Source organism: Pseudorasbora parva, chromosome 10 (genome assembly GCF_024679245.1).
Source record: "Pseudorasbora parva isolate DD20220531a chromosome 10, ASM2467924v1, whole genome shotgun sequence".
NCBI lineage: Eukaryota > Metazoa > Chordata > Actinopteri > Cypriniformes > Gobionidae > Pseudorasbora > Pseudorasbora parva.
Genome location: NC_090181.1, coordinates 26,825,401 through 26,851,033, shown reverse-complemented (window position 1 = coordinate 26,851,033; position 25,633 = coordinate 26,825,401). Strand labels below are relative to the sequence as shown.

The 25,633-nt window shown below is 37.7% G+C and overlaps 1 protein-coding gene across 1 annotated transcript in view; it reads left to right on the top strand.

Moving 5' to 3' along the window:
- The window catches only part of si:dkey-288a3.2 (protein phosphatase 1 regulatory subunit 37), a 59,390-nt gene that overhangs the window by 13,756 nt on the left and 20,001 nt on the right, over positions 1 to 25,633 (top strand). Inside the window, exons 5-10 of the mRNA XM_067454415.1 lie at positions 1,418 to 1,537; positions 7,453 to 7,600; positions 13,214 to 13,369; positions 13,492 to 13,604; positions 16,419 to 16,560; positions 16,649 to 16,815. Coding sequence (XP_067310516.1) covers positions 1,418 to 1,537; positions 7,453 to 7,600; positions 13,214 to 13,369; positions 13,492 to 13,604; positions 16,419 to 16,560; positions 16,649 to 16,815 — 846 coding nt within the window. The remainder of the gene's footprint in view (positions 1 to 1,417; positions 1,538 to 7,452; positions 7,601 to 13,213; positions 13,370 to 13,491; positions 13,605 to 16,418; positions 16,561 to 16,648; positions 16,816 to 25,633) is intronic.

Sequence of the window (25,633 nt, the reverse complement as noted above, 5' to 3'; positions counted from 1 at the left end):
TAGATTGTGATAATGTGATTTAATTTAGATTTTGGCTTCTTTGGCAAAGATTATAATTTTGATATTCATATCTAGCGCAACTTAATTCCCATTGCAGCAGTTGCCTACGCTGTCATTTCTCCATATAACTCAAACGCAATGACAGAATAAGCACGATCAGTGATTGTTGTAAAATGCAGTCTAGCTACTGTTGGTAAATTGTGGGACGCGTTGAGATTGTTCCCAAGTCGGCGCGCGCACTCTGAAACAGCCGCAACGAGACGAGCAAATCACACTTTCGGTTTCACACTCGCGTCTAAACGATCAAATGTACTCAAACATCTATGTCAAAATGACCGGCTTGGAGAGTCTCTTAAACACAGTTTGTGTCTAAAATGGACGTAGTTATTATGGATAGTCGGGAGAAAGTGTAATGTATCTGCCTATTATCAGTCGCCTATAGATCTGCACATCTGTCTTAAAGAGGCAGCGGTGTAAATAAACATGATGACGAATTACTGCGAATTAAACAACCAAATGCAAAGATAAAATCACTCACAGCTCTTGAATGAATAACCAGCTTTAATAAGCATTATTTTGGCTATTTATGATAAACTATGCAGTGTTATTTTACGTTTGATTAGCCTACTAGAATTCTTCCTGAAATTAAAGCACTGTGCAGGCCTATATAATGTGTATCTTTGTTAATTGTGTGTGTGTATATATATATATATATATATATATATATATATATATATATATATATATATATATATATATATATATATATATATATATATAATCTCAAAAAGTACCGATAAGAATACCGTTAAAGTACCGGACCGATAAGCAGTATCGTTAAGAGTAGTAATACCAACCTTAACGATACCCATCCCTAGGTTTAACCAACCAAAACCAAAACCGAGTAATGTTAATTTGTTCCTAAATAAAGCACTTCAAACATATACATTGGTCTGTCATTCTTTAATAGATATTGTGTAGTTATAAACTCTAGACTGTTAATGATTAGTGCTTTTTTTTTTTAGTTTGTGGGATCATGTATAAGAATCATGTATAAAAAAAGCTATACTCTTTACTGGTAAATATTACAGTAAACAAACATTACAGACAATAGACCAAGGCAGCTCTGGCATAATGTCAATAACATTATGCTTAATATATATTGTGTAGTTATAAACTCTTTAGACTGTTATGATTAGTGCTTCTTCTTTTTTTTTTTTTTTTTTAGTTTGTGGACAAGAATCGTGTAAAAAAAAAAATCCCTTATTTTGGGGATGGATTCCGGGAAATCTCCCTTATTTTCAATGTTCAATGTTGACAGCAATGGATCGTGACCCCAAAAACTTTGTCAATCTAATTTGTTTTAATGTCAGGTTCTGTTTACTTGTTGATATTGATTTCATTTCTTTCATATTAGGGAGCATCATCTTTGCTGGATATGTTTTTGTACTACGAATCAGCTACGCACCTCGACATGTCCTCCAACGCAAGCATGGGATTCTCAGGTTGGCTTTCACTGTCACACCTCCTCCGACAGGTAAGATTTATGGCCCCATGGGTTTACTACAAATAACTTAGGTGACTCACAAGGCGCCCCTCTGTATGTTAATTTGCATATAGTGAAACTATACAGAACAATAACGAAATTATACATAAAGTACAATTCACACAAACCTGTATTTACCGAAGACATGCTCTCTCCCCCTCCTGAAGAGGTCGCAAAAAGCCTGCGATCGAGCCGCGAACAGTGTGGCCAAACCCCTCCCTCTGAAAATCGCTAGAACCACCATCATCAAAAGTCATATTTTCCCCCACAAAAAGTCCCCAAAAATGAAAATAAAGTAACCAGGTCTCTCTGAACAGGTCTCTCTGATTCTTATCCATTATGTTTAGGGTTAGTTTGCTTGTTTAGGCTATTCATAATATTATATTAATATAACTAAATTTGTTATATAGTTAGTAATATAACATAACTATATATATATATATATTCTAAAGCACTATTATAACAAGGTAATGTTAACCTGTTAATTAAATTAAAATATATTTATTATTTATTTTGTTGTCTCACGCATGGATCTGCGTTCAATGAATTAGCATTAAACAAACAATATAATCCTTGTGCTCAGTGAAAAAAAATATTGCACAACCACCAAATAGGTAGCGATGTGTTGTGCAAGTCGCAGTTAATCAAAAGAAGATTTTCTAAGCGTCTGTTTCCATGCTGAATCATTGATTTGACTCTGTTGAGTATGTCTTGTGTTAACGGGGAACATACTCTGATTTGTCTGAACTGTGTTCCAGGCTGGGTTTTGAGCCTGTAAATCTCGACTTAAAACCACAACTTACGTCTTTGTAGCGTTCCAGGCAAAGTCACGCCAAACTGCCTGAGCGCAAGAAATAAAGATTCAAACGGTTATGAATCAGTGTACTTATTCATGATTCGGATCGCGTGTCAAACTGCTGAAATCATGTGACATTGGCGATCTGAATCATGATCAATACGCTGATTCATAACCATTCAAATCTTTATTTGAGGATTGAAAACAAACACAGAGGAGAAGATAACGCTGAATGATTTTTTTTTTATTTTGGACCAAAATGTATTTTCGATGCTTCAAGAGATTCTAATTAACTAACTGATGTCACATATGGACTACTTTGATTATGTTTTTTATTACTTTTCTGGACATGGACATTATAGTGTGCATACACTTGCATACGCTGTCAAGCTAAATATTAAATATCTTAAACTCTGTTCCAAAGATGAACGGAGGTCTTATGGGTGTGGAACGACATTAGGGTGAGTCATTAATGACACCAATTTAATTTTTGGGTGAACTAACCCTTTAAATATGTTGTTTACAGTAACGTTACAGTTTGACAGTAGAGTACTGATTTAAAAGTCGATTTATTTAGCCAAACCAAGTAATGTAGAAGCCACTCAAAATAGGCAGTCATGTTTACTACTCACCCGCTGCAAAATAATCATACTTCAGTTCTCAAAAATGTATATTTATTTAACAAATTGACTAAGCCTTGTCAAATGATTATCGTTTCAGCTTAGATGGTGAAGGTGACATTAGTTACACGGATCGAGTGAGCGATCTAAGCAAACAGTAGTAGTGAACGTAGTTAGCTTCTGAGTTATGTGTTAATGATGAGATGTAGGCTAATTTAGATTTCAATCCGTCAAAAGGGATCGACATGCGTATCTACTGTTGTATTTTTATGACAACACTGGCAGAAAAATAATAATAACCTTTGTCATTAGACAAACTGTTATGTGTGCTACTTGGAGTTTCCAATTGTACTAGCATCTTGCGTTTGATCTAGACAACACGGGGGATATTATCGTAATGATGTCTTGCGCCCGTTTCACAGATACTCCGTCTGCAGTGCGTGTGCGGTGCGTGTTGCGTTGTGTATGCGTTGCAGAAGCTCAACGCCCTGTTGTGCTTTCACATATGCTGCGTTTGCAGTCCGCAACTGATCCGCTGTTGCATACCACAAACACAGCATTTATTCATTATATTTTATTTAAAATCCAAAAGTTTTTACTGAACATGGCTCGTCAATGTCAATTTTATTTATATAGCACCATTTCCACAACACATGGTTGACCAATGTGCTTTACATAGAACACACAACACTGGGACACTAAAGATAAAAGTAAAAATAAGAATATGCAATGTCAGAATTGCAATTCTCTTTGTTTACTCTTTCATAGAAGTCCGGTTAACGTACTAGCCTACATTTAAACATTTTATTCAATTCATGTATTCATATTTATATACTTTAGATTTAGCTCACACAAGTGGCAAAACATTTAAACATAGGTTATAGTCTAAATCACACATAAATTAGACATAAATTAGAAACTTACAATAGGCTATTCAAAAACAGCCGACTCTCGTCTTTTCTTTTGTTTTTAAACCCTTTTAAAAGAAATCCTGCAGGTCATAAAGAACTTTGCTTTTCATCTCCAAGAAAGTACGAGTGCTATCCATTATGGCACATTTTTTTTTAACCTAAATGCCTGCAGGTAAAGTGTCGTTTCCTGTAAAGCCATGTGTTGACTTTGAAACAAGAGTATATTTTAAATGATATGCATCTGTGGTGAAATTACTAGATTTTCGCGTCAGTACATGTTTATTTTAATGCCAACAATGTTCTGTCGCTTTAATGCAGCAGCGCAGCAAAAAATAGACTCGGTACGAAAACGGTCGCCGCACTGCTGCAGACGCAACGCACCTGGAACGGACTGACGGGCCGCATCCGCGTGCAGTGTGAAAGCTGTCATCCGTTAACATGGGTACGGAAAAAAATACGCACCGCACACGCAATACAGATGGAGTATGTGTGAAACGGGCGTTACTAAGAAACTTTCAATTTAATCAGAAATGGGTTCGGGTTATGGGTTATGTTTTGGGTGGTTTTACAATAAACAAACTGACCCCTATATTGGTCAGCTAAACAAATGTATTTAATCACACACCATAGATCGCATGCTCCATTGATAAATTTACTAACGTTATACACGATCGTGTCGTTTACTGATGTTTACTCACGTGAAGATATCCAACAGCATAGACATTTGAAGCAGTTTTACTCAATGCCTGCTTCCAAAGCAGGACCGAACCTTTATCGCTGGGACCACTCTGTCAAAAACACACTTCTTTGGTATGATTTTGTGAAGTCCTGTGACAGCAGTGACCGTGGAGATCCAATTTGAGACGCGACTGAAGCGATGTTGTGAAGCTTCCCGTCATTTCTGTGTTTAAATCGGTTCAAATGCAGCGCTGCCTTCCCAGAATGCTGTGGTGAAGCGTTGAAGTCGCTTGATATCACCCATAGGAATAAAGTGGAGTGACACAAGTGTTCAATGACAAGTGGATCTGCACCTGAGAGAGTGTTAATGGGCGTGCATTTCCTCCTTCGCTCTAGTCGCATGCGCGCGCACCCTACCGGGAGAAGAGCCCGTACGGCCCATACAAGAACCTTCCGCTCTGTTGTCTTCAAGCTGACCCATACTCGAAAAAAACTCTCCGAAACTTGTGAGAAACCGGAAGGAGTATTTTTGACACAGAAATACTCCATCAAACGTCCAACATTAGTTTTTGAAACTTTGTCTATGTTTAGGATGGGAATCCAAGTCTTTAACAGTGTAAAAAGCTCAGTATGCATGAAACAGCATTTCCCCCCCCCCCCCCTTTAAGAACCCTAGAAATAGCATCACATGTGGCGTTATGTTGAAAATAGCCTGTTTTTCCGTGGTGTTTTTAACAAACAAGATTTACATATGAAGTAGGAGGCAATGGTGTTTGAGACTCACTGTATGTGATGTCCATCTACTGAACTCTTATTATTTAACTATGGCAAGGTTAATTACATTTTTCATTCTAGGACACCTTTAATGTTAAAATTTAAAAACTGATTCACATGTGATACTCACTGATCACCATCCATCTTTGCTGGTCCTCTAATTCGCTAGGTGGCGTTGTCAATTAAAACATAGGGTCCTAGAAATGCGGTCCTAGGGCTGCAGTCCTGAATATGCAGCCTCCGGTTGTGCAGGCAGATGCTACTCTCCTAGGGGCTGCCATTGTTGTTTCGAGGGCTATGTGATGTCAGAACTCATAACTGGGAGTACATCGATCTAGTACTCTAGGGAGAGTACAGCTCCTACGGATGCTGTGTTAATGAAAGTTAATAAATTAAAAACCAAATTGTTTTTTAAAATAAGGTATTGCTCTAACATTATTTATCAGCTAATTTTATGCATTATCTGCAGCTTTTCTAGCGTTAGCTAGTTTTCAGTCCATTGAGTGCAAGAATAAATGAATATCAAATTACATTTCAAATATACAAAAAAAGTAAAATAAAAGTATAACGGCTTCTCTTGCCTTATGCGCTGTTTTTTCTCCCCTTTTTCCCCTTAACTTTGGGGATAGAAATGATTGTAAATGAGCATAAGCACTGTAGGGCCGCCATGTTTTGTTTACATCTAGCTACTGCAATTCCACGTGCTCAGGCAGTTTGGCGTGACTTTGCTTGGAACGCTGTTTCGAGTTGTGGTTTAAAGTCGTAATTTACGGACTAAAAAACTGGCCTTGAACGCAGCAGTAAACTCAACTTCCAGAAAATGAAATAAGAAAATGAAGAACAAAGTAGGCGCATCAGGCGTATTTTGCTTTTCAATGTGTTTAATTAATTTATGAAGCCAAGCCACTGTAAAATCTATAGTTACACATTATATTTTTATATTACAATGGCTTATTTTGTAGTAAATAAGAAAGCCTGACAGTGTCACTGATAAATACCTATGTGGTAGAATGCCACAGTATCCATTTCTCACTGGAAACATCAGGGCTTAAATAAAATCCCAAACTTCCTACTTGTATTTAGGACTTTTGTGGTGGCATTCATGTGCATTTAGCTCGTAAAAAGCCTACAATCTTTTCGACAAGACTTGAACGCCATTAAATATTTACACACTGCTCATATAATCCTATTGCCCAATGGGTCGTGGAATATGTAATGCAGTAAATTATAATATTATAAGTTATATGCTAAATTGTTTTAGAATAATAATTAGTACACTAAAATGTAAAAACAATTCTTTAATTAAATCATTCAGTGCAATTCAACAGTTTTTACACTTAAAAGTCTTTTAAAAACTGATAAGTTCATAAAATAAACTTAAAATTTAAACCATGTAAGTAGTCTAAATAAAGGATTTGCATTTATAGCACCTTTTTACAAATATACTATTTTTTTAATCTTAAAATGATGGCAGATTCTAAGTTATGGCAGCTCAACATTTTAAATGGACATTTTAATTTTAAAAGTAAAATCATTAAAAAAAATGCTATGTAAATTTGCCTTCTTTTTTTTAAGTTCTGTAACACATCTCAAGTGTGAACCGATACCTTATAGTGGTATTCAGTTTGAATTGGAAGCAATGAATTACCATGCATCAAAGATGAAAATGTCCGCACTGCTGAATAAAGCCTCATTCACACTTTGATTTTAATGGACATCATTATAGTCCTCATAAAACTCCTGACAATATGTGTTCATTTAGCAACCGCTCTAGATGAAAGACAGCATCACCTTATGGTGATGAGGACTTCAATGGTAAAAACCAAAGGCACGCTCTCAGGCAGTATTATTTGAGATCAATCAAAATCTCCCAAGAAAGGGAAAGAAGAAAAAAATCTGGACACTTTTGAAGTGGTGGACTAAAGGATGAAACTCCGGAATGGCCTGCAGATCTTTGGGTACCTCCCGTCAGAATTGTTTTCCGGTTTTGACATTTCTGCTTCTGTAGACAGGGTGGTTTTTGAAGAGAGAGGGTGAGACAGAGAGGCCAGTCCGCAGCGAGGGCAAAACTAGGCCTCTGAGTCTCTCTGTCTCTCTCTCTGATGGTTTACTGTCTGGTTTCTTCAGAGTGGCTGCCTGTGGAGACTGGATGCTTGCAACATGCCCATGGTGGACTACGCCGCACAGGCCTTGTCAAAAGCCCTTCTCACCAGCAGGCTGACAGTGCTACACCTTGAAAACACCTGTCTGAGCGGCAAACCTCTCTTCACACTTGGTATGCCCTGCACACAACCATCTACTTGAAGTGTATGCGAGCTTACAATGGAAAAAAAGTTTGGGTGCTAGCGGCCTGAGAATGCGACCCTATTCTGTGCAATGCAGTGTTAATTTTGACAGCAAATTCAGATTTAGTCTTAGTCTTAGTCTTTTGAATAACACACCATTTAGTTTTAGTCCCATTTTAGTCATCTGAAATCTTTTAGTCTTAGTCTAGTTTTAGTCGACTAAATATCATAAGAGTTTTAGTCTTAGTCTCACGGGTCGGTTTGTATAACGTTTTAGGTTCACGGTTTCATGTAAAATAACTACATATTTAACTGTTTAAATGAAAGATTAATCCTTATTAAACTTACACAAGCTGTTCAATCAAGAGCAGTGAGTCCTCATATTTTCTTTGACATTAAAGGTTGCTGCCCCTTTAAGACCTAATACAGGGGTATGCGTCGTCTTTCTCGACTGTATAAAGTTCACTTAAGGCATATTCAGACTATGGCTGCTTGGATACTTAACAAGATGGACATGTTGACATACTTTTTGTATGAGTTTGTCCGTTCAGCGCAAGCCTTGAAAGATAACTCAATATTTGCGCGCTGTGGGACGCGTGCGCGCTCTCGGATGACAGAACTTCACACAGCGCGTGCGCGCTCTCATTCGCGTCTTCTGGTGAATATACCCGGGTGAGGACGGCGAAATGACTGGACAAGCATTGAACACAGTTTACAAAGAGAAACCGTTTTGCCAGTTTTTCTTTTATTATCGCTGTTGTAGCCTATCACTGAGGAGCCAGCACATGTATCCATTGACAGAAACATACATAAAGCATTATTTTCAAGTTACAACCTATATTAAAGATGTGTCATCATCAGATGTGAGATGAACCGTGGTGCAAGTGCGTTTTACACGGCACCCCGGTTGGGAAACGCTGGTCTAATCAATACAGGTCAGACGTGGTTTTCTTTAGTTTCTATTTTATTCCAAGTTTAGCAGCTAGCGGGAACACGGTGGTTTATCTGATAAAATAAACTTGGCGTGCGTGCTTTGGCATGTATTTCTGGATGAGTCGTCTGTAACTGTCAAGTTGGTGGTGTTTTTGCCAGCGATTTTTGCTCCATACGGTTTACAGGCGTACGATTGTCCTTGTTGTCATATGAGAAATGTGACCAGATGTCAATTCTTCGTTTTCGTCCTGCCTCTGACATTTCTGTTCTGTCTTTTCTGTGTAACTGCTGCTGCGTTTGTTTAGCTGTTGCGCGTGCATTTACCGCGGCTTTTTTAAATGGCTCGGCTGCTTCTGCATAGATCAACCTACCCTCAAAGATTCGCTCTGACTGGTGCTGCGTCCCAATTCGCCTACTTATACTACGTCCTAAAAGTATATACTCTTTTTGTGAAGAAAAAGTATATACTTTTGAGGGTGTAGCAGAAAAGTATGCAAGCTTCGGGACATACTACTTCGCCATCTTTAACGGACTCTGTCGCTTAGTTACGTGCATCCAGTCACCGTTTATCTGCCCTGTCAATCATCGTCAGATTCGTCACAGTTCAAATCCTTCACATTCAGTTTAATCTCCTACCGTATCTGAGAGAAATGTAGCCGCTCGTTGATCTGCCATTTGTGTGTCTTTAATGCAGAGACTCTCCTCATGTGTTTGCAGTTTAAATATAATGATTTAAATATAATCATTTAAAAGTTAATGGCCAAACGTGTCATTACAAAAGTTCACAATGCTGCTGCATGTGAAATATAATGTGGACAACACTGAATAAATATATTTTTGTCAAGTTAAATATTGATAGTTGGTCACTCAAACCCCTTTATCTAAACTTCTCTACTTAACCGTCGAACTCGCACATCCTTCATGTTTGTAGTTTATTAACGCTTTTTATCCGCGTTTGTAGTTCAAATCGAATCCTCGTCCAACTCGCAATGGGTTGTGGGCAATATCAGCCCATCGATCCATACTGTGAATTCGGACCGGAAATAGTAAACCATCCGGGAATCTTTGGAATACTCTTTTCAACATACTACGATTTGGGACATACTAATTCTATTTTCGAATACTATTTAGGATGGATAGTATGCGAATTGGGACGCAGGGTGGATTTCTACCCAACACGGCCCACAAAAAGAGTACTTATGATTGGATCTCTTCTCCATTCGTCCCCCCCATATATTTTCGTCTCATTTTTATTCGTTGACTAAAGTGTCAGTTATATTTCGTCACGTTCTTCGTCATCATATCTGACTTTTTATTTAGTTTTTATTTAGTTTTCGTCCGTGAAAAAGGTTAGTTGACGAATATTTTTCGTCATAGTCTTCGTCAACGAAATTAACACTGGTGCAATGCAAATGCAGTTGCATCGTGGGAAATGGGAAACTATATTGTTTGACTCTTTATGCGTTCGCTCCCTATTAATGTCAGCATGAAACGGAAGTTGTGATAGTCTCTTCTCTTTTGTGACGTATATTCGAGTGAAACGGCTTCTCAAACAAGAAAAAATGTAAGACTTTATTTTGCCCATCGGGAATTGATTGGATCATTACGGTTTGCTATTGCTGCGAGATTATGTGAGTAACAGGTTGTCTCACCCTTATGCCAGTGAATGCGTCTTCAGAAAAGAGAGGGAGGATGAGAGGTAGGGAGAGGGAAGATAAGTTATTTTGATTCAAGATTACAAGGGCACGTAAATTAAAAACAACTTTTGATATGCAAAGATAAATCATTTATAATAAAACTGCAATATTCCATAAAAAAACAACAACAAACAAACAAGAATTTTGATTTCATGGTGACTTTAATGTTCGACCAAGTAGATAAATCATGAAAAACACAGCTAACTGCATCTTGTGCTAATATAAACTCATACAAGGGAGGGCCTTATTGTGACATTTGGCTTGGTTTTGATCTAGAAAGTGCTGTGCAACATTTCCCACTGCAGAGTTTTGAGTCCTGTCATGACAGTCGCCCCAAATGGTGCGTTATCTTCAAAAATCACAGCTCTCAATCTCAAATGTTTTTTAGTTTTTTTTTTTTTTACAATGCAGAAAGTGCTAATATCGTTCTATGAGTTGCTTCACTTGCTCTACTTTAAATCCTGCAATATGTCAATACTAAAGTACAGATAGCATGTGTTTGAAAATAGCGTTCTCCGTGAGCGGGCCTGGCCAGCAGGAACAGATGAAGCAGGACAAGGAGAGGAGTGGCAGATTTTGGCCCAGTGACCCTAACAGCTAGACTGGGCTTGGATTAGATGTCGTAATCTTCTTCCTGTCACTTTACACATTGCTGCACCGATCCGTTCAGGACACTTCGGCCAGCTCACTGTGAGATGGAGTCTTTCCCACGGCACCATACTATAGAGCTTGCCTCCTAAAATCACAGGACTACAGCCACAGCTTTCACAGAGATGTGGCGGCTCTTCAGTCCCGTGAAGAACATTGACTTTAGGAAATGTAGTATTAAAACATGAAAAACCTATGGAAGCCTGTTTTCACCTCAAGAAAAAAGGGAATGTGTTTATTGTATTTGCAATCTCACAATTTGTTTATTTGATTTTACTGATGAGGCAGAAACTAACTTCCATGGAAACTTCCCCATAGGTTCTTGTGTACGAGTGCGACAAGCAAGTGGCGGTAAATAACAGAGCTAGATCATTGAGCTGTCTACATTGCAAGGGGTGTGTGACCGAGGTATAGTCTAGGAAAAAAAAAATACTACTTACACCTGAATGCCATGCATTCTGGTTAAACTTGAATACTTTTCATTAAACGTAGCACTTTAAAATAAGCTGAATTCTGTGCAGTACTGTTGTGTTTTCTATATTGCTTCGACATTGCTCAATCACCATGGCCACAGCAAACATCATATTTTACTCCAGTTCTGAATTTACAATTTGAATTGAATTTGATGAGATAAAAAATAATGCAACAAAACTTGAATTGTCCTTTCTTGAATGACATGCATACAAACATACGTTGTAGTTCAGTGTAGTCTGATTCGTGAACATTTTTTTTCCCCTTTTTTTATTAATAATTCAAAAGACCAATTTGAATCAGTTTCACTTATTTATTGAACTAGTGTTTTTGGATTTACTTCAGTAGGTGTGTTTCTGTTACTCTTTAAATTGCTCAAATTGAAATTGAAAATACAGCCAATGTAAAATTGTATGTAAAACTCACATGTATCGCAAAAAAAGTTTTACGCTTTCATGAGGTGGTTTTTCAGGCAATTTGAATATTTCCTAAACTGTTGAGGAATATACAGGTCACCCGGCATAGATGGTGGCAGTATGTTTGGACAGAAGACAAGACAAAATAACAGATAAAATAATTACAGGAATTCTGGATTCTAAGCAACAAAGAAAAGCCACAATTTATCAAGACCTTGAAGCATATATGAGGGAGAAACACCCAGAAACGCCTCATACATGACATAATATGGTTGCTGCAATATAAACGTAAACCTTCCAACATCCGGTGCAATGATTTTTGGAATGACTTATTGCGAGAGGAAAAAAAAAAGTTTTAGCCACATAACAGCGGTTAATGAATATGCAGTCATTTCGCAATAGTTTTTTTTATCGACATTTAGAAAATATTGAATTTTATTGAATATAAGAATTTTAGTGTTTTTAAGGTAATGCATTTTATTTGATAAACATTTTTTTTTCTTCAAAAAAAAAAACAGGAAAAAAAGAAAAACTTAGGCTAAATTAATTTATCACGATGAATGGTTAATGCACTCGAAAATAGTTTTACATTGGGGAATACAGTATTATATGGAGTAAGTGTATTACACTGTTCTTTTTGGTCAATAGACTATGCATAGAAACAGTTTGCTGTCTCTGCTGTATAATCACGGCAATATCTGAATGGAAATGACAACCCCTGAAAATTACTGGGTAAAAGAAAAAGATGTTGTACACATACGGCATTAGAACCCAAGTAAAATGACCTTAAATGAGACAGAGGAGTGGAGTGGCACATCCTATGTCTTAGTGGCTCTGTCTCTTTTAGCAGCAAGTGGATCCATTTGATATTTTGGGGCCACTCGGCCGCCCCCCTCTTTCTTCCCAGCGGGACGCTCAGCTTCTGATCATTGCTATTGATCGGTGGGGCCCTGATTGCGGGACTCGCTGACTCGCACAGTGGAGTCCCTTCGATCAATTCAACGATTCCCCTGTTTGGTTCCTACTGTGTATGATGACGATGTTGGCATTCCGCATGCAACCGAAAGGGTCTGATCAAATCTGCCGCATTGATTTGGACAGACAGCTCTGTGAGGCCACAGACAAAAAGCCCATGAAAGCTTCTCTGGCCCTAAAAGGGACACATAATGATGTTGACGATTAAAATGATGACCGTGATAATCACAGCGATGTAAATAAAAATGATAATAGAGTTAGTCCTATACAACCTTAAAGTTTTCAATAAGCCTTTGTTGTCATTTGGATGAACCACTGTGGGCATTCTCAGAAATGCATTCTTCTTTTTTTCCTCCAAATTGTCTTACATGACATCTTTTGTTGTTTAGTTCTTTGGTACACATTTCTCGGGCAAGGACAAAGCACCATGCTTATTGAAGATTTTTCTCAATCCTTGCCCTAGTTGGTGCTCTGAAAAGGAACGTCACTTTGCAGGAGCTTTACCTCTGTGAAAACAACCTCAACGGCTACCAGGACTCCATGCAACTTGCAGACCTTCTTAAATACAACAGCTCTCTTAGAACCTTGGACCTAAGCAACAATACCACGTCTGACTCAGGTACACACATTTTGTTTGAGGATGTATTGTGCACTTCCAATAGCACGGTTGAAAAAAAAAAAAGTGGTTAAAACGCACAATTTGTTTCAGCTCTTGTGTAGTCATCTCTCTTTGTTCCACAGGTTTGGAGGAGATTTGTGACGCTTTGAGCTTTCAGAAGACTGGTTTGAGAACGCTGATACTGAGCAACAATCGCATCACTCATCTTGGCATGATCCATCTACAGAATGTTCTGGTGAGATTTTCTCTTGGAGAAAGATAATACGATATGTGCAATTTTATTAATTACAACAGCACTTCTAGACTTAAGAAGTGTGATTAAAAAGCAGGGGAAGGGGAAAAAAAGAAAGAAAAGTAACACATCTGGAAGATTGCGCTTCAGTAATTTGCTGGAACATTTTCACAACTGCTTTCACAGTGTTATTTAAAGAAAAAAGGTTCCCCCAAAATGAAAGTTTTGCTATTTACATGCCCACATGTCATTCCAAACCTGTATGGAACAGAAAAGGAGAAATTCAAAAATTCAGAATGCACACTTTTCTGTTATATTCCATTGAATGGGGACTGTAGGTGTCAAGATATATATATATATATATATATATATATATATATATTAAGTTGAAAAATCACCATGATAGCATCAAAATGTGGTTGCCACACTCGCACTTTAAGCCACACGATAGCTATTTAAGACTTACAGACAGACATTTTTATTCACTGATATTTTTGTTTTGCAAGCGAATTACTGAGCCATTGAACCAAATCAGTTTGATGAATTCACACTGGGTTTGTGAACTGGATCAGCCGATTTATTGAAAAGACCTGACTTAGAAGAACGATTTTCACTGTATAATGATTCAATTTCAATCTGTTCCTTACAGAAAGCTATCATACAGCTTTGGAAATAGCCCTATTCCTCATTCACTTTCATTACATGGGAAAGAGTGGGATGTTCACCCAAATATTCACCTTTCGTGTTCCAGGGAAGTTTCATTTTTGAGTGGGTCTATATAGAATAAACTGTGGGTTACACATAATAGTTAATACAATGATTTTCACTCAGAAGGTTTTTCAGCTATTTATTCATTCCTATTTTATCTGAGTGTGGCTTTGATTAAAGACGAAAAGTGACACTGCATGTGGCCCCTGCTTGGCTTTGGAGAGGAAGTACCCAAACCGTCAACACGACAGCTACTGGATATATCTCTTTTTTTTGTGGTCTACAGAGTTTGACACACAGAGAGAAAAGAAAAGAGAACAAAAGGAAATGGCTTGTCTCATCCTTACTGGAAAGCTCATCTCTAATCCTTAATAATATCTATTCCTCTTCAGCAGCTCTGATTGTCAGAATAAACTGTACCTTTCTGTCATCTGAATGGCGATTCAAATCAAAAGCTACAAATTAAAGGCCTGCTTTCTCTTCTCTCGGCCTTTGGCGTGTTCACAGAGAATTCATTCAGGCCAAAAATAAAGCCTGCTCATTCCATTTTGCCTGTACCAAATGGGAACAGTTTGATTAAATAATAGATATGTGTTTAGAGGGCTTTTTCATGTGGTCTGTCATTAAGAAGGATAAGTAGACATCCATGCGGCCATAATGAATATAATTAGTCCAATGGCTGGTCGTGTCGAATATGACACAGGAAGGGTTGTTATTAACCTTTCTTTTTTTTTCCTGGGGTTTCTTTAAAGGCAGAAGAAGAGAGAGAGCGAATAAATGGGTTATTTGGGCAGACACAGAACTCTCTGATGTCAGCGGAACATAATTAAATCACAATGTTATCCACATTTTACAGCGGATCCTTGTCTGACCAATTGGAAATCGGATGACTGAAGTTGTCAGCCATAGGCTGTTAGAATGACGCTACTTCAGTTAACTTGAAACGTTTATTATGTTAAAAATGCCTTGCGATATTTGTAAAGTTAATTGGAGTTTAAATAACATAATTTTAATAATTTTTTTAATAGTTTTTTTCATCCTCACTGAAATTGTATAATAATAATAATAATAATAATACCTATTATTGTTATTTTATTATTGATTGTGTTACATTGGTTTTAATAATAGTGAATTATATATATATATATATATATATATATATATATATATATATATATATATATATATATATATATATATATATATATATATATATATTATACAGTTCTACCAAAAATGTGAATTCTGTAATCTGTCATTCTAAACCTGTATGCTTTTGTTGCCCCCCCCCCCCTTTTTTTTCCTTCTTCTGGAGCACAAATACGATATTTTGAAATTTTTTGGTAACCAAGCAGTTTTAAATCCCATTGACTTCTATTGCAGTGGAAATAAAATATTCGCAAAATATCCTCTTTTATTTTCAACAAAAGAAAATATACAAATGAAGTAAGGTTCATGATGGCAACATTTTCAGTTTCTGGTAGAACTATCCCATAAAGTTTAGTATTTACAGGTAAAAAACAAAAATAATAATAATGCATTTATATATATATATATATATAATATATATATATATATATATATATATATATATATATATATATATATATATATATATATATAATGACAATAAATGACATTGGTTGGGCTGATTGTGTCTGTACTGTGCATGTCGATGCGTGGGTGTTTACGTGCTTATGTGTTGTAAAAGGGATGCATATGAATTGTCAGTTGATCTCTGAGCTTGTTTTTTTAAACTGTCTGTGGTTTTTCACTTAAAGCAGGGGACTAAGTGAGAATAATGAGTGTAGCGAGCTGGCATGGTGCATGTTCTGTTATGCAACATGGCTTTTCCCTTATGTGCTCCGCTATCTCCTGCTTTATATGGTTGCTAATCGTGCTTCATAAATGACGCGGGTAATATGCTCTTGAGAGCCAATCTATTGCCACGGCACGGTGTGTGACACTTAAAGCTCTCAAAGTGACACAAATTCACCATCCATAATTGGATTTAAATACACAGAAAAAAGGACACTTTTAAATTATAGAAAGTGATTTAAAAACAAGCTCATCAGTGCATGTTTTCTTTAACATTTTTTTTTCTTTCAGCCCCGCTTAAAAACACTCGAAACGATAAACCTTGGCAAAAACAACCTTGAAAACAGAGGCATTCATACGTTAAAGGAGTCCCTCATGATCAATCGCTCTTTATTGCAACTTGGCCTAGCTGCCACAGGAATAACATGCGAGGGTAGGGTTCGTAATATTGCTTTTCTATCTCTTCGGTACAGTTAATTTCTGTTCCACCTTATAACTAAGTCTGTATTCAACGCAACCAGGTGCCGTGTCTTTAGCTGAGATCCTTGCAGAGAGTCCACAGATCCAGCGTTTGGATGTACGGCAGAACCAGGTGCTTGCTGGGGGTCTCATGGCTCTCTCACTGGCCCTAAAGATCAACCGTTCCCTCATCAGACTGGATCTGGACCAACACCTAAAAGAGGAAAAGGTGAGATGTCTATTCTGATTATCTCAGTGTGTAGAAAAGTCATTTTACATACATATGTTTATTGGATTCTAATGAAAAAGGATAGGGATTTTTTTTAGTTTTTAGGACTGGAGTATCTTGGAAATAAATTAAAAACTTGCATAATAATCATGCAAAATGTTCTAGTGTGTATATATTTGAGTATATATTATGTATATATTATATATTTGTTTTATTGGAGATTAATAACTAATTAATAACTAACACTAAAGTACACTTATAGCTATAGATGTTTAAGAAAAACTAAAATCTGCCCAGTTACACAATGACAAAATCTTTTATTTGTCTACTGGTCAAAAGTATGGGGACGTTGCTGTTTAGGGCTGCAAATATTGAAATTCTGAATACTATTGTATGGTCTATTGATGTACAAAAATAATAGTCAAATACAATTTTCTGTATGCTACCGCCCTGTTAGCCCAGGTCTAACGATGTAAATCCATTGACTTTGGGGCAAACTGGATATATACAAATTTATAATTAATATTGTAGAGATGCAAACGAAATTTTTTAATGTTTGCCATTGCGTTTTTCTGTATCAATAAAGTTAAACTCAAAAGACAGAGAAGGTATTCTAAGTTAGGCGAAGATACAAGTTGTTGCTGATCTCTTAGAGCTGCTTGTTCACACATCGTTGCAAAAGCCCTGAAAAAAAAAATTATACTGCAACTTAAGAACATGCCAGAACAGAAAAAGTTAACTTGCCATCTGTTTGTCATGATTTTATCTCCTCTGTCTTATTTGCATATTAAAGCGTTAATTAAAATCGTGAAAGGACAGAATGCTCTCTTTAAAACAGATTCTAAAGCTTGAAACAGAACTTGTTTTATTTTTTATGTCAGTCATTAGTTTTGATTCTGATGTTTTTACCTTGTCAATCAGTTACACCTCGAAATATATTTTCATCGATAAATGGCCTGAAAACGTGCCATCTGTCTTAAATGTGTGTAAATGTGTCATATTTAAGCTCAGCTGAAACAGAGGACAATGTTATTAACATTTCCACCGTGATAGATTACAGCAGGGTGGTATTTAACCGATGGAGAATGAGACATTTCACTGTGGCAGTACAAGAAGACACACTGCTGGGATTTGTCTGGGCCAGGCACAACGTGGCAGAACGACTGACGATTGTATTAAAAAGCAAATCTTTCCATCAGAAATCAGTGGGTGGTCAGATCAAGTGTTCTGATTCAGTTTCGTAAAATTCCCTGGGACTGAGAAAAGCGAAAATTTCATTCTTCAAAAGAGAAGCGCGCGTGTGTGTGTGGCACAATTTTACATGCGCATATTTAAAAGAGAGGAAGGTGGTAGGGAGGGAATGTAGGTCCTTGGGTCTTTGTTTACAACATCTGATTTGGCGTGTCTGTTGAAGCTCATCCATTTGATCAATGGCCTGTTTAATGTTAATTATTGATTATTTACTGATCTAAAATATTCATTGTGGAAGTCTTAGGAAATGCATAAATTTGGGACCATCCATCTCTTTAGCAAGGTGCTTATAGTAATTTCTCTTAGTTAAGGCCATTCTTTACACATTCATGAACATTGTAAGAAGAAATTTCAACATTTCTCATCAAATTATTCCGAGACCTGAGCTGTGCTATTCACAGCTGAATATTCTTACTATGTGTATGCCAACAATTTTGTTTTCTTTTTGGAATTTTAAGAAAAAAAACATTCTTGTCTTAAAGCTACAGTTTACTCAATTTACTCCACCTTATGGAACCCAAAAGAAGATATGTTGAAGAACAGTTTTTGTCCATACATTGAAAGTCAATAGGGTCCAAAAACACATCGACCCCACTGACTTTCATTTATTTTGGGGTAAACTATCTCTTTAACACAATGATGTACAACAATCTTATTATTTTTTTGCTGTTTGCCTACAGTCAGTGTTGTTGTGCATGGCACACTGCAGGTTGCTGTGATGTCTCTCATTAGGATCATTAGAGAGGCAGGTAGGGCTGTAGAGGGGCAGGTGGTCTTGTGGGACAGACTCCAAGAGGAACTAAGAGTTGGTTAATGTTTGTGGTTGGTCATGGTGTCTGACTCTATGATGGCTGGAGTTGAGTGAGTGAGCAGACAGAGAGCAGGTCCTGCTCATGGGACCTCTGATGAGCTGCTTATGATGAGCTACACACACACACACACACACACACACACACACACACACACACACACACACACACACACACACACACACACACACACACACAGTATTGCATTGAGCTCAGTTTCGTTTGAAAATTTATTTTCTAGCAACAAACATTAAAGGTACACTATGTAACTTTCTTTTTTTTTAAATACTTTTTTAAAAATAAAATAATTCAATACATCATTAATCATTCTTTTTAAAATGTTTTTTTCTTTTTTCTTTCCCTGATTCACTATGTTAAGCCAATTAAAAAGTGTTTTTAGACCTAACTGGATGGTTTTTGCTGGAAATTGCATACACTAATCACTTGTTTGTTTGTTTGGTGTGGGAGCAGCGCTGTTGTCACAATGAGCAAGAAAGTTTGACATGCAGCATGCTAAATTTCGAACCTACCTTGACCGGGTGGGGACATGTTCGGTTAACTTAGTTTTGTTGTGGTCGCGACATATAAACCTTTGGGAAAGTGATATGTCGTGGCCACAAGATATTAATTTGTATGTACAGTACATCACACAAACTTGTGGAAACATGATAATAAGTTGTTCAAGTTCAAGAGTTTTATTTGTGGTCACAAGATAATTTTGTTGGGGGTAATGACATCATTATGTTGTGGCTATGCAAAGTCGTGGCTTTGAGATCCTATGTCGAAAGAATGATATTATATTATTATTGGCCTATTCATTTTGGATAATTCCAGGTTGCTATGGTCATGCAGGTTGTTTACCTTGTGGCCATGAGAAATAGATGCCATTCCCTCAACATATGAAATCATAGCCAGAAGAAAAATATATAATTCCCTCAACATTGGATCTTGAAGTCACAACTTTACATTGCGTGGCCACAACAGAATTATGTTGTTACCACAACAAAAGGATCTTTAATATGACATTTCCACAAATTATTAGAGTTCAGTTATGGAGGCAGAAAGAGAATGTGGCAGAGCTCGTAATAAAACAAGAATAAACATTGGCCTGGTGTTTCTGAGATGATGAGAACTGAGGGATTTGAAATGTTGTGAAAGCAATGCAGATAGGGCGTTTTTTATTACTCAACAGGTGAGTAACTGATGAATTGCAATATGTAGTTTATTTTAAAGTGTTCTCTATTGTGAAGGGTCATTTCATTCTGGTTGTTGTGGCTTTGTGCAAATATATATTTTTTAAGGAAATACCACATCTGTTAATGGGTATAGCTTTAGTAATGTCTTCAGCTAGTTCTGAAAATGGGGTGTGACATATTTTTGGCAGTTAAGGCTAATGATTAAAAACATTAATAATTAAAATAGTTATTGCAGTTAATTAAATATCAGTTACAAATGTTGCCAAAATTATGATATTCTATGATTTTAATTGTTGATTCCACATAAGACAGCAAAATCACCATTGTGATGGCGAAACAGACGTTTGATGTTCAAAAAACATAACTGAATATAGGATTTGTGCCTCTAAGAGTCATGGGAAAACAAACAAGTTCTTGTCTCATCATTGCTCCTATGTCTAATTTCATTTTAATTTGTAGTTATGGGTTTTTTATGTCATCATTTTGAATAAAACTCAAAGATCCTAGGTGTTGCAAGTGCTACAACTGCTCCACAGCTTCATATTTGTTTCTGCTTTTACCTCTCCATTGCCTTCTTCCACATTCAGTGACTGCAAAAATAGCTTTAAAGTTCTTTGTGGCCTGAACTTTAATTAAAGAATTGGAGTTTGTGAGTAACATGTTCCATATTTTAGTGATACTTTCACAGAATCTTCTCCCATCAACTTCACATGGTTGTAGGGCATGAAAATAACAGCCGTATATAGCAAAGCAGTCAAGTGTCATATGTTTATCAAAGCTAAACAAAATCACACTCTCACATCCCTCTGTTTCTTTGCATCTGCTCTCACTGTCATGAAAAAGAGAGCACTTGTCACCAATATCTTGTTGTAGAAGTCATTCTGCTTCGAAACTAGACTCTATATACCCACTAGAAACTAATATTATTATTTAAAAAAAAAATTTAGGTGTGGCATGGTACATGAAAAAAACTAACCGCTTGGGTCGCTTGTCTCGGTTCGGAGCTTGTGCGTCGCATGGTTCGTCCCATGCCCAATGTAGCCTCATGCCCGGGCCTGTGTTAACTCAGACAGTGGGTGACCTTTTTATGGAAAATAAGAGTTGTGTATGGACAATTTGGACATACAGTAAAAGAAGTAAAAGAGAGTAAAAGTGGAGTGCTGCAGGTCATGTCGCATGTAGAAATGGCAGGTGGGAGAGATAGAAATGCTGGGCGGAGTTGGGAGGACGCGTCAGCGCCGTATAACGGCAGCTGCACGCGCAAGCAGTGCGTTGGCAGGGCAGAAGTGCGTATGTATGGAGAGCGAGAACTGTGCATGCCCGTTGTGCATTCACACTGCCAGCGTTTGTCTCGCGCAGCTGAACTGCGGCTCGTGTATAGCAAATACAGACGAATATCGTCCATTCTGTCACCTTTTCCGGTGTTCTCCTCTGAGACCTGTCATTCTCATGCTTTGATTTATGATGGGCAGCATATATCTGCTGCAAATGCGACCGTGTTCCCCTCTGTCCAAAACACACATGCATATATAACATGTTGTATAAGTATAGTTCACATGATAAATGTTAAGTAAACAAATGTAAACATTAAAGTTAAAGGGGGGGTGAAACACTCAGTTCCAGTCAATCTCATGTCAATCTTGAGTACCTATAGAGTAGTATTGCATCCTTCATATCTCCGAAAAGTCTTTAGTTTTATTATATTTCTAAAAGAAATATAGCCTGTACCGAGTCTTTCCAGGAAAAAACCGAGCGCCTGGAGGCGTATCGTGTGGGCGGAGCTAAAGAATGACGAATACACACAAAGTGGTGATGTCCTCAAGCGTGGAGAAACCCATGGCTATCGATCCAGAATCAGATTCGGAGACTGAAATAAATTGAACAGGAGAAACAGCAACACTGGCAGGACGTCCGTCTCTGTGGTATGTACTATATTTAGTGGCCTGTCAACATTTGTATGTATTTACTCGCAGTTTATGAGGACATGATTCGTTTTATGGACTATTGTATGCGACTAAACCTTAGTAGTAGCAAGCAAAACGGTTTTGCACGTCAGGCTAGTGTAACGTTATACATAGAACATCAATGGAGTAACCGTTAGCGTGTGAATGGCGAAGCACGCGATCGTGTCGTTTACTGATGTTAACTCACGCAACCATAGCCAACAGCATAGACATTTGAAGCAGTTTTACTCACCAGCTGCTACCAAAGCACGACCGAACTTTTATCACAGTGACCGTGAAAATCCACTTTGCGATGCGACTGAAGCGATGTTGTGAAGCTTCCCGTCATTTCTGGGTTCAAATCGGTTCAAATGCAGCGCTGCCTTCCCGGAATGCTGTGCTGAAGCGTTGTAGTAGCTTGATTTCACCCATAGGAATAAAGTGGAGCGCGGCGCGGACTATAACTGGCATAGTGTTCACGGACGACTGCATCTGCACCTGAGAGAGTGTTTATGGACGTGCATTTCCTCTTTCGCTCTAGTCACGCGCCTTGCGCACCCTTCCGGGAGAAGAGCCCGTATGGCCCATACAAGGACCTCCCACTCTATCGATGCCAAGCCGACCCATACTCGAAAAAAACTCTCCGAAATTTGTGAGAAACCGGAAGGAGTATTTTTGACACAGAAATACTCCATCAAACGTCCAACATTAGTTTTGAAACTTTGTCTATGTTTAGGATGGGAATCCAAGTCTTTAACAGTGTAAAAAGCTCAGTATGCATGAAACAGCATTTCACCCCCCCTTTAAGATAAGCTTCTAGTTTTAATAATTTATACATTTTAAGGCCTTTGAAGCTTGGACAAAAAGCTGCTCATGCTGCTCATGCCACAGTGCATTGTTCTGATCAAAATTGACATGATTACATGAAAAACGTTACGCCAATGTGTTGAACAGCGTAAGCAGGAGACAGCCAGTTACGAAACAACAACTACATGATATAACTTTTAAATGCTGTATCCTAAATTGTGGATAGTTAAATATATCATATGCTGAAGTAAATTTCTGGAGTGTTACCAATTAAAAGACAAAAACAAGAACCGTATAGAACCTAAAACCGTGATACGAACTGAACCATGGGTTTTGTGAACCGTGCAACTCCTATTTTTTATAGAGCATGTTAGTAATATGGCACGAGTGCACTTGAAAAAGTGATTTGGACATGGTTTTAGGGCACGCCACACCCTAAGTGGACTTGCGCTGTGCGGTTTAGACCGTGCGCTTAGTTTAAATAGGGCTTCTGCTTCCCTCACAGCCTTGTTTTCATCTGTGTAAAATTAAATATAGAATCTGATGTAGCATTCAAAGTGACTTTTCTAATTATTTCTGTCCAAGACGCCTTCAGCTGTTAAAACCTGTTCAGATCTTAAAGATAAACTTTTACCCTTTCGCCTTCAAAACTTTGAGGTGAAATTATCTTTTCGCAGTTTTGAAATAAACCTTCTGTATCTTTGCATTCAGAATCCACACGCAGTCTTGCTCATTTCCTGATGTAGTTTTGGGGGCAAAACAGGCATATTTGCCAGCTGTGTAATTTACTGTGGCACTCATTTGCATATTAAAGCATTAATTAGCTCCTCTGAGCGCGAGAGAGGGAATAGTGTAATCATTGGACGTGTAGTCGCGGGGGACGAGTCTGTGTTTGGGTCTGGGGGGAGGCCGAGAGGAGAGCGCGGGAGTCTCTGGGTGCTTGTGTTGACCATGCGGCGCGTGCTTGTCGGCTTTGTGTTTTTTTTCTCCTCTTTTCCCTGCCGGAGGGTGGATGAGGAGGTTGCGCTGCTCAGTTTTCCAGCTTTTTCCAGACCCTTTGAAGTGTCACACATGATCTGTCTCCGTGTCATTTTAATGGCTTTACTCTCCCCCGTCAGTGCAGTCAGAGGTGCGACCAACAGTTTCACAGGAAGTAGAGGTTGTTGTTGTTTTTTTCATCCTCTTTTCCATTTGAGGGTGAAAAGGGGGGTGGGGGTTGAGGATTGTAGGTAGAGCATATGAAAAACAAACTGACGAGCAGCAAAGGCCTTTTTTGAGGTTGTGGTGCCAGAGTTTGCGGCGGCAATACAAAATGGAAATGGACACAATCATGTGGACGATCTCAAATGTGTATGAAGCGACTCCGAAAATGACACTTAATCTTATTAGTAATTTTCCAATAAGTGAACATTCTAACTTTTCGACTTTTGGTCTGCGAACACAAACGGGGATCAACAGTAAGCTGACAGAAAAGTTACTGAAAATGTTACATTCTTTGATCTTGTGTCTATTTTGATATCCTGGATGTAGGAGTAATCCTTTTCCATTTGTATTCCATAGTTTATGAATTCTGAATAATAAAGTTACATTATAGCTGTATAATGTTCAGCTGCTTGCTTATTTAAAAATAAATGAATATGTTAGGCTGATCTCAAACATACAGTTAATCAAAAAATATCTTAACTGTATCTGAACCAAATACAGTTTGAGCGCTCTGTCGGAGAGGAAAATGTTCAATTTAAAGTGAACTATCTGTCTGAATTCCTATGCTAATGCATACGGTCACCACTGTATGTATCCATATAGACAGGTAAGGTAAAGCTACAGTAAAGTGTGAGAAGCCCTTGCTTCAGTGGTTCTTTGTTGAGCTGTCTCAGAAGCCTTTGCCTGGAACACTTTGCTTTATATTTTGATGGGATTGGGTGCTATCTTTTCCCTCTACTCCACTAGAAATGGCCCATTGGATGAGTTGGTCCATCAGAATTTCAGAATTTCCCTCTGGGCATGTCCACAAACTCCATGCTCAAGCGCCCTGTGTCATCACTCAACCACATTGAAGGCTCATCTGAATATCATGAAACCTGTGAGTCACTGCCTTTATCAGAAGGGCTTTGGCCAGGGAATCTTCTCTTCCCTTTCAAATGAACAGGACTGCAGTGTCATGGCCTGCATATGAATATGGATCATCTATTAGGTCTTTGAGTGTTCAATCACAGACATTTGCGTTATGTACATGAAGTTTTGTTTTTAATGCCGCTATGAGGGCCAATGTGATGTGGCTTATTGTCTTAATATACTGTATAAAGTCAGGATGTCTGGCTGAGTGCTATTTAAACAATCCAATAATAAACATTTAATTTAACATTAAGTAACTTACTACAACATTGAGTATATAACTTATGCACTTTGTCCATTTTAGCTTCACAAATGAAAATAGTATTAATTGGGCTACAGCAAAATCGCTGAGCGTCTAAAAGCAACACACAGCACTGGCATTTAGCGAACAAATCCGTGTTTTAGAACAAATCATTTAAATTAATAGTTTAATAACTCTCCAAAGCACAACCAGCCATTGCATGTCTACAGGCAAGACATATCAGTGGTGTTTAATTACTGAATGAATCAGTCTTTTTCAATGAATCATTAAATTAATGTTTCAATCTCTCACCTAAGCCAGAGCAATATTGGGTGTGTTTCTAAGAAACACATAAAAGAAGTTTAAATCTGTGTTGTAAATCAGTTGAGTAATTATTAATAATGATCTAAGGATAATCAACTGTTTCTCGTATTGGGTTTTTCTTTTCTTTGCTAC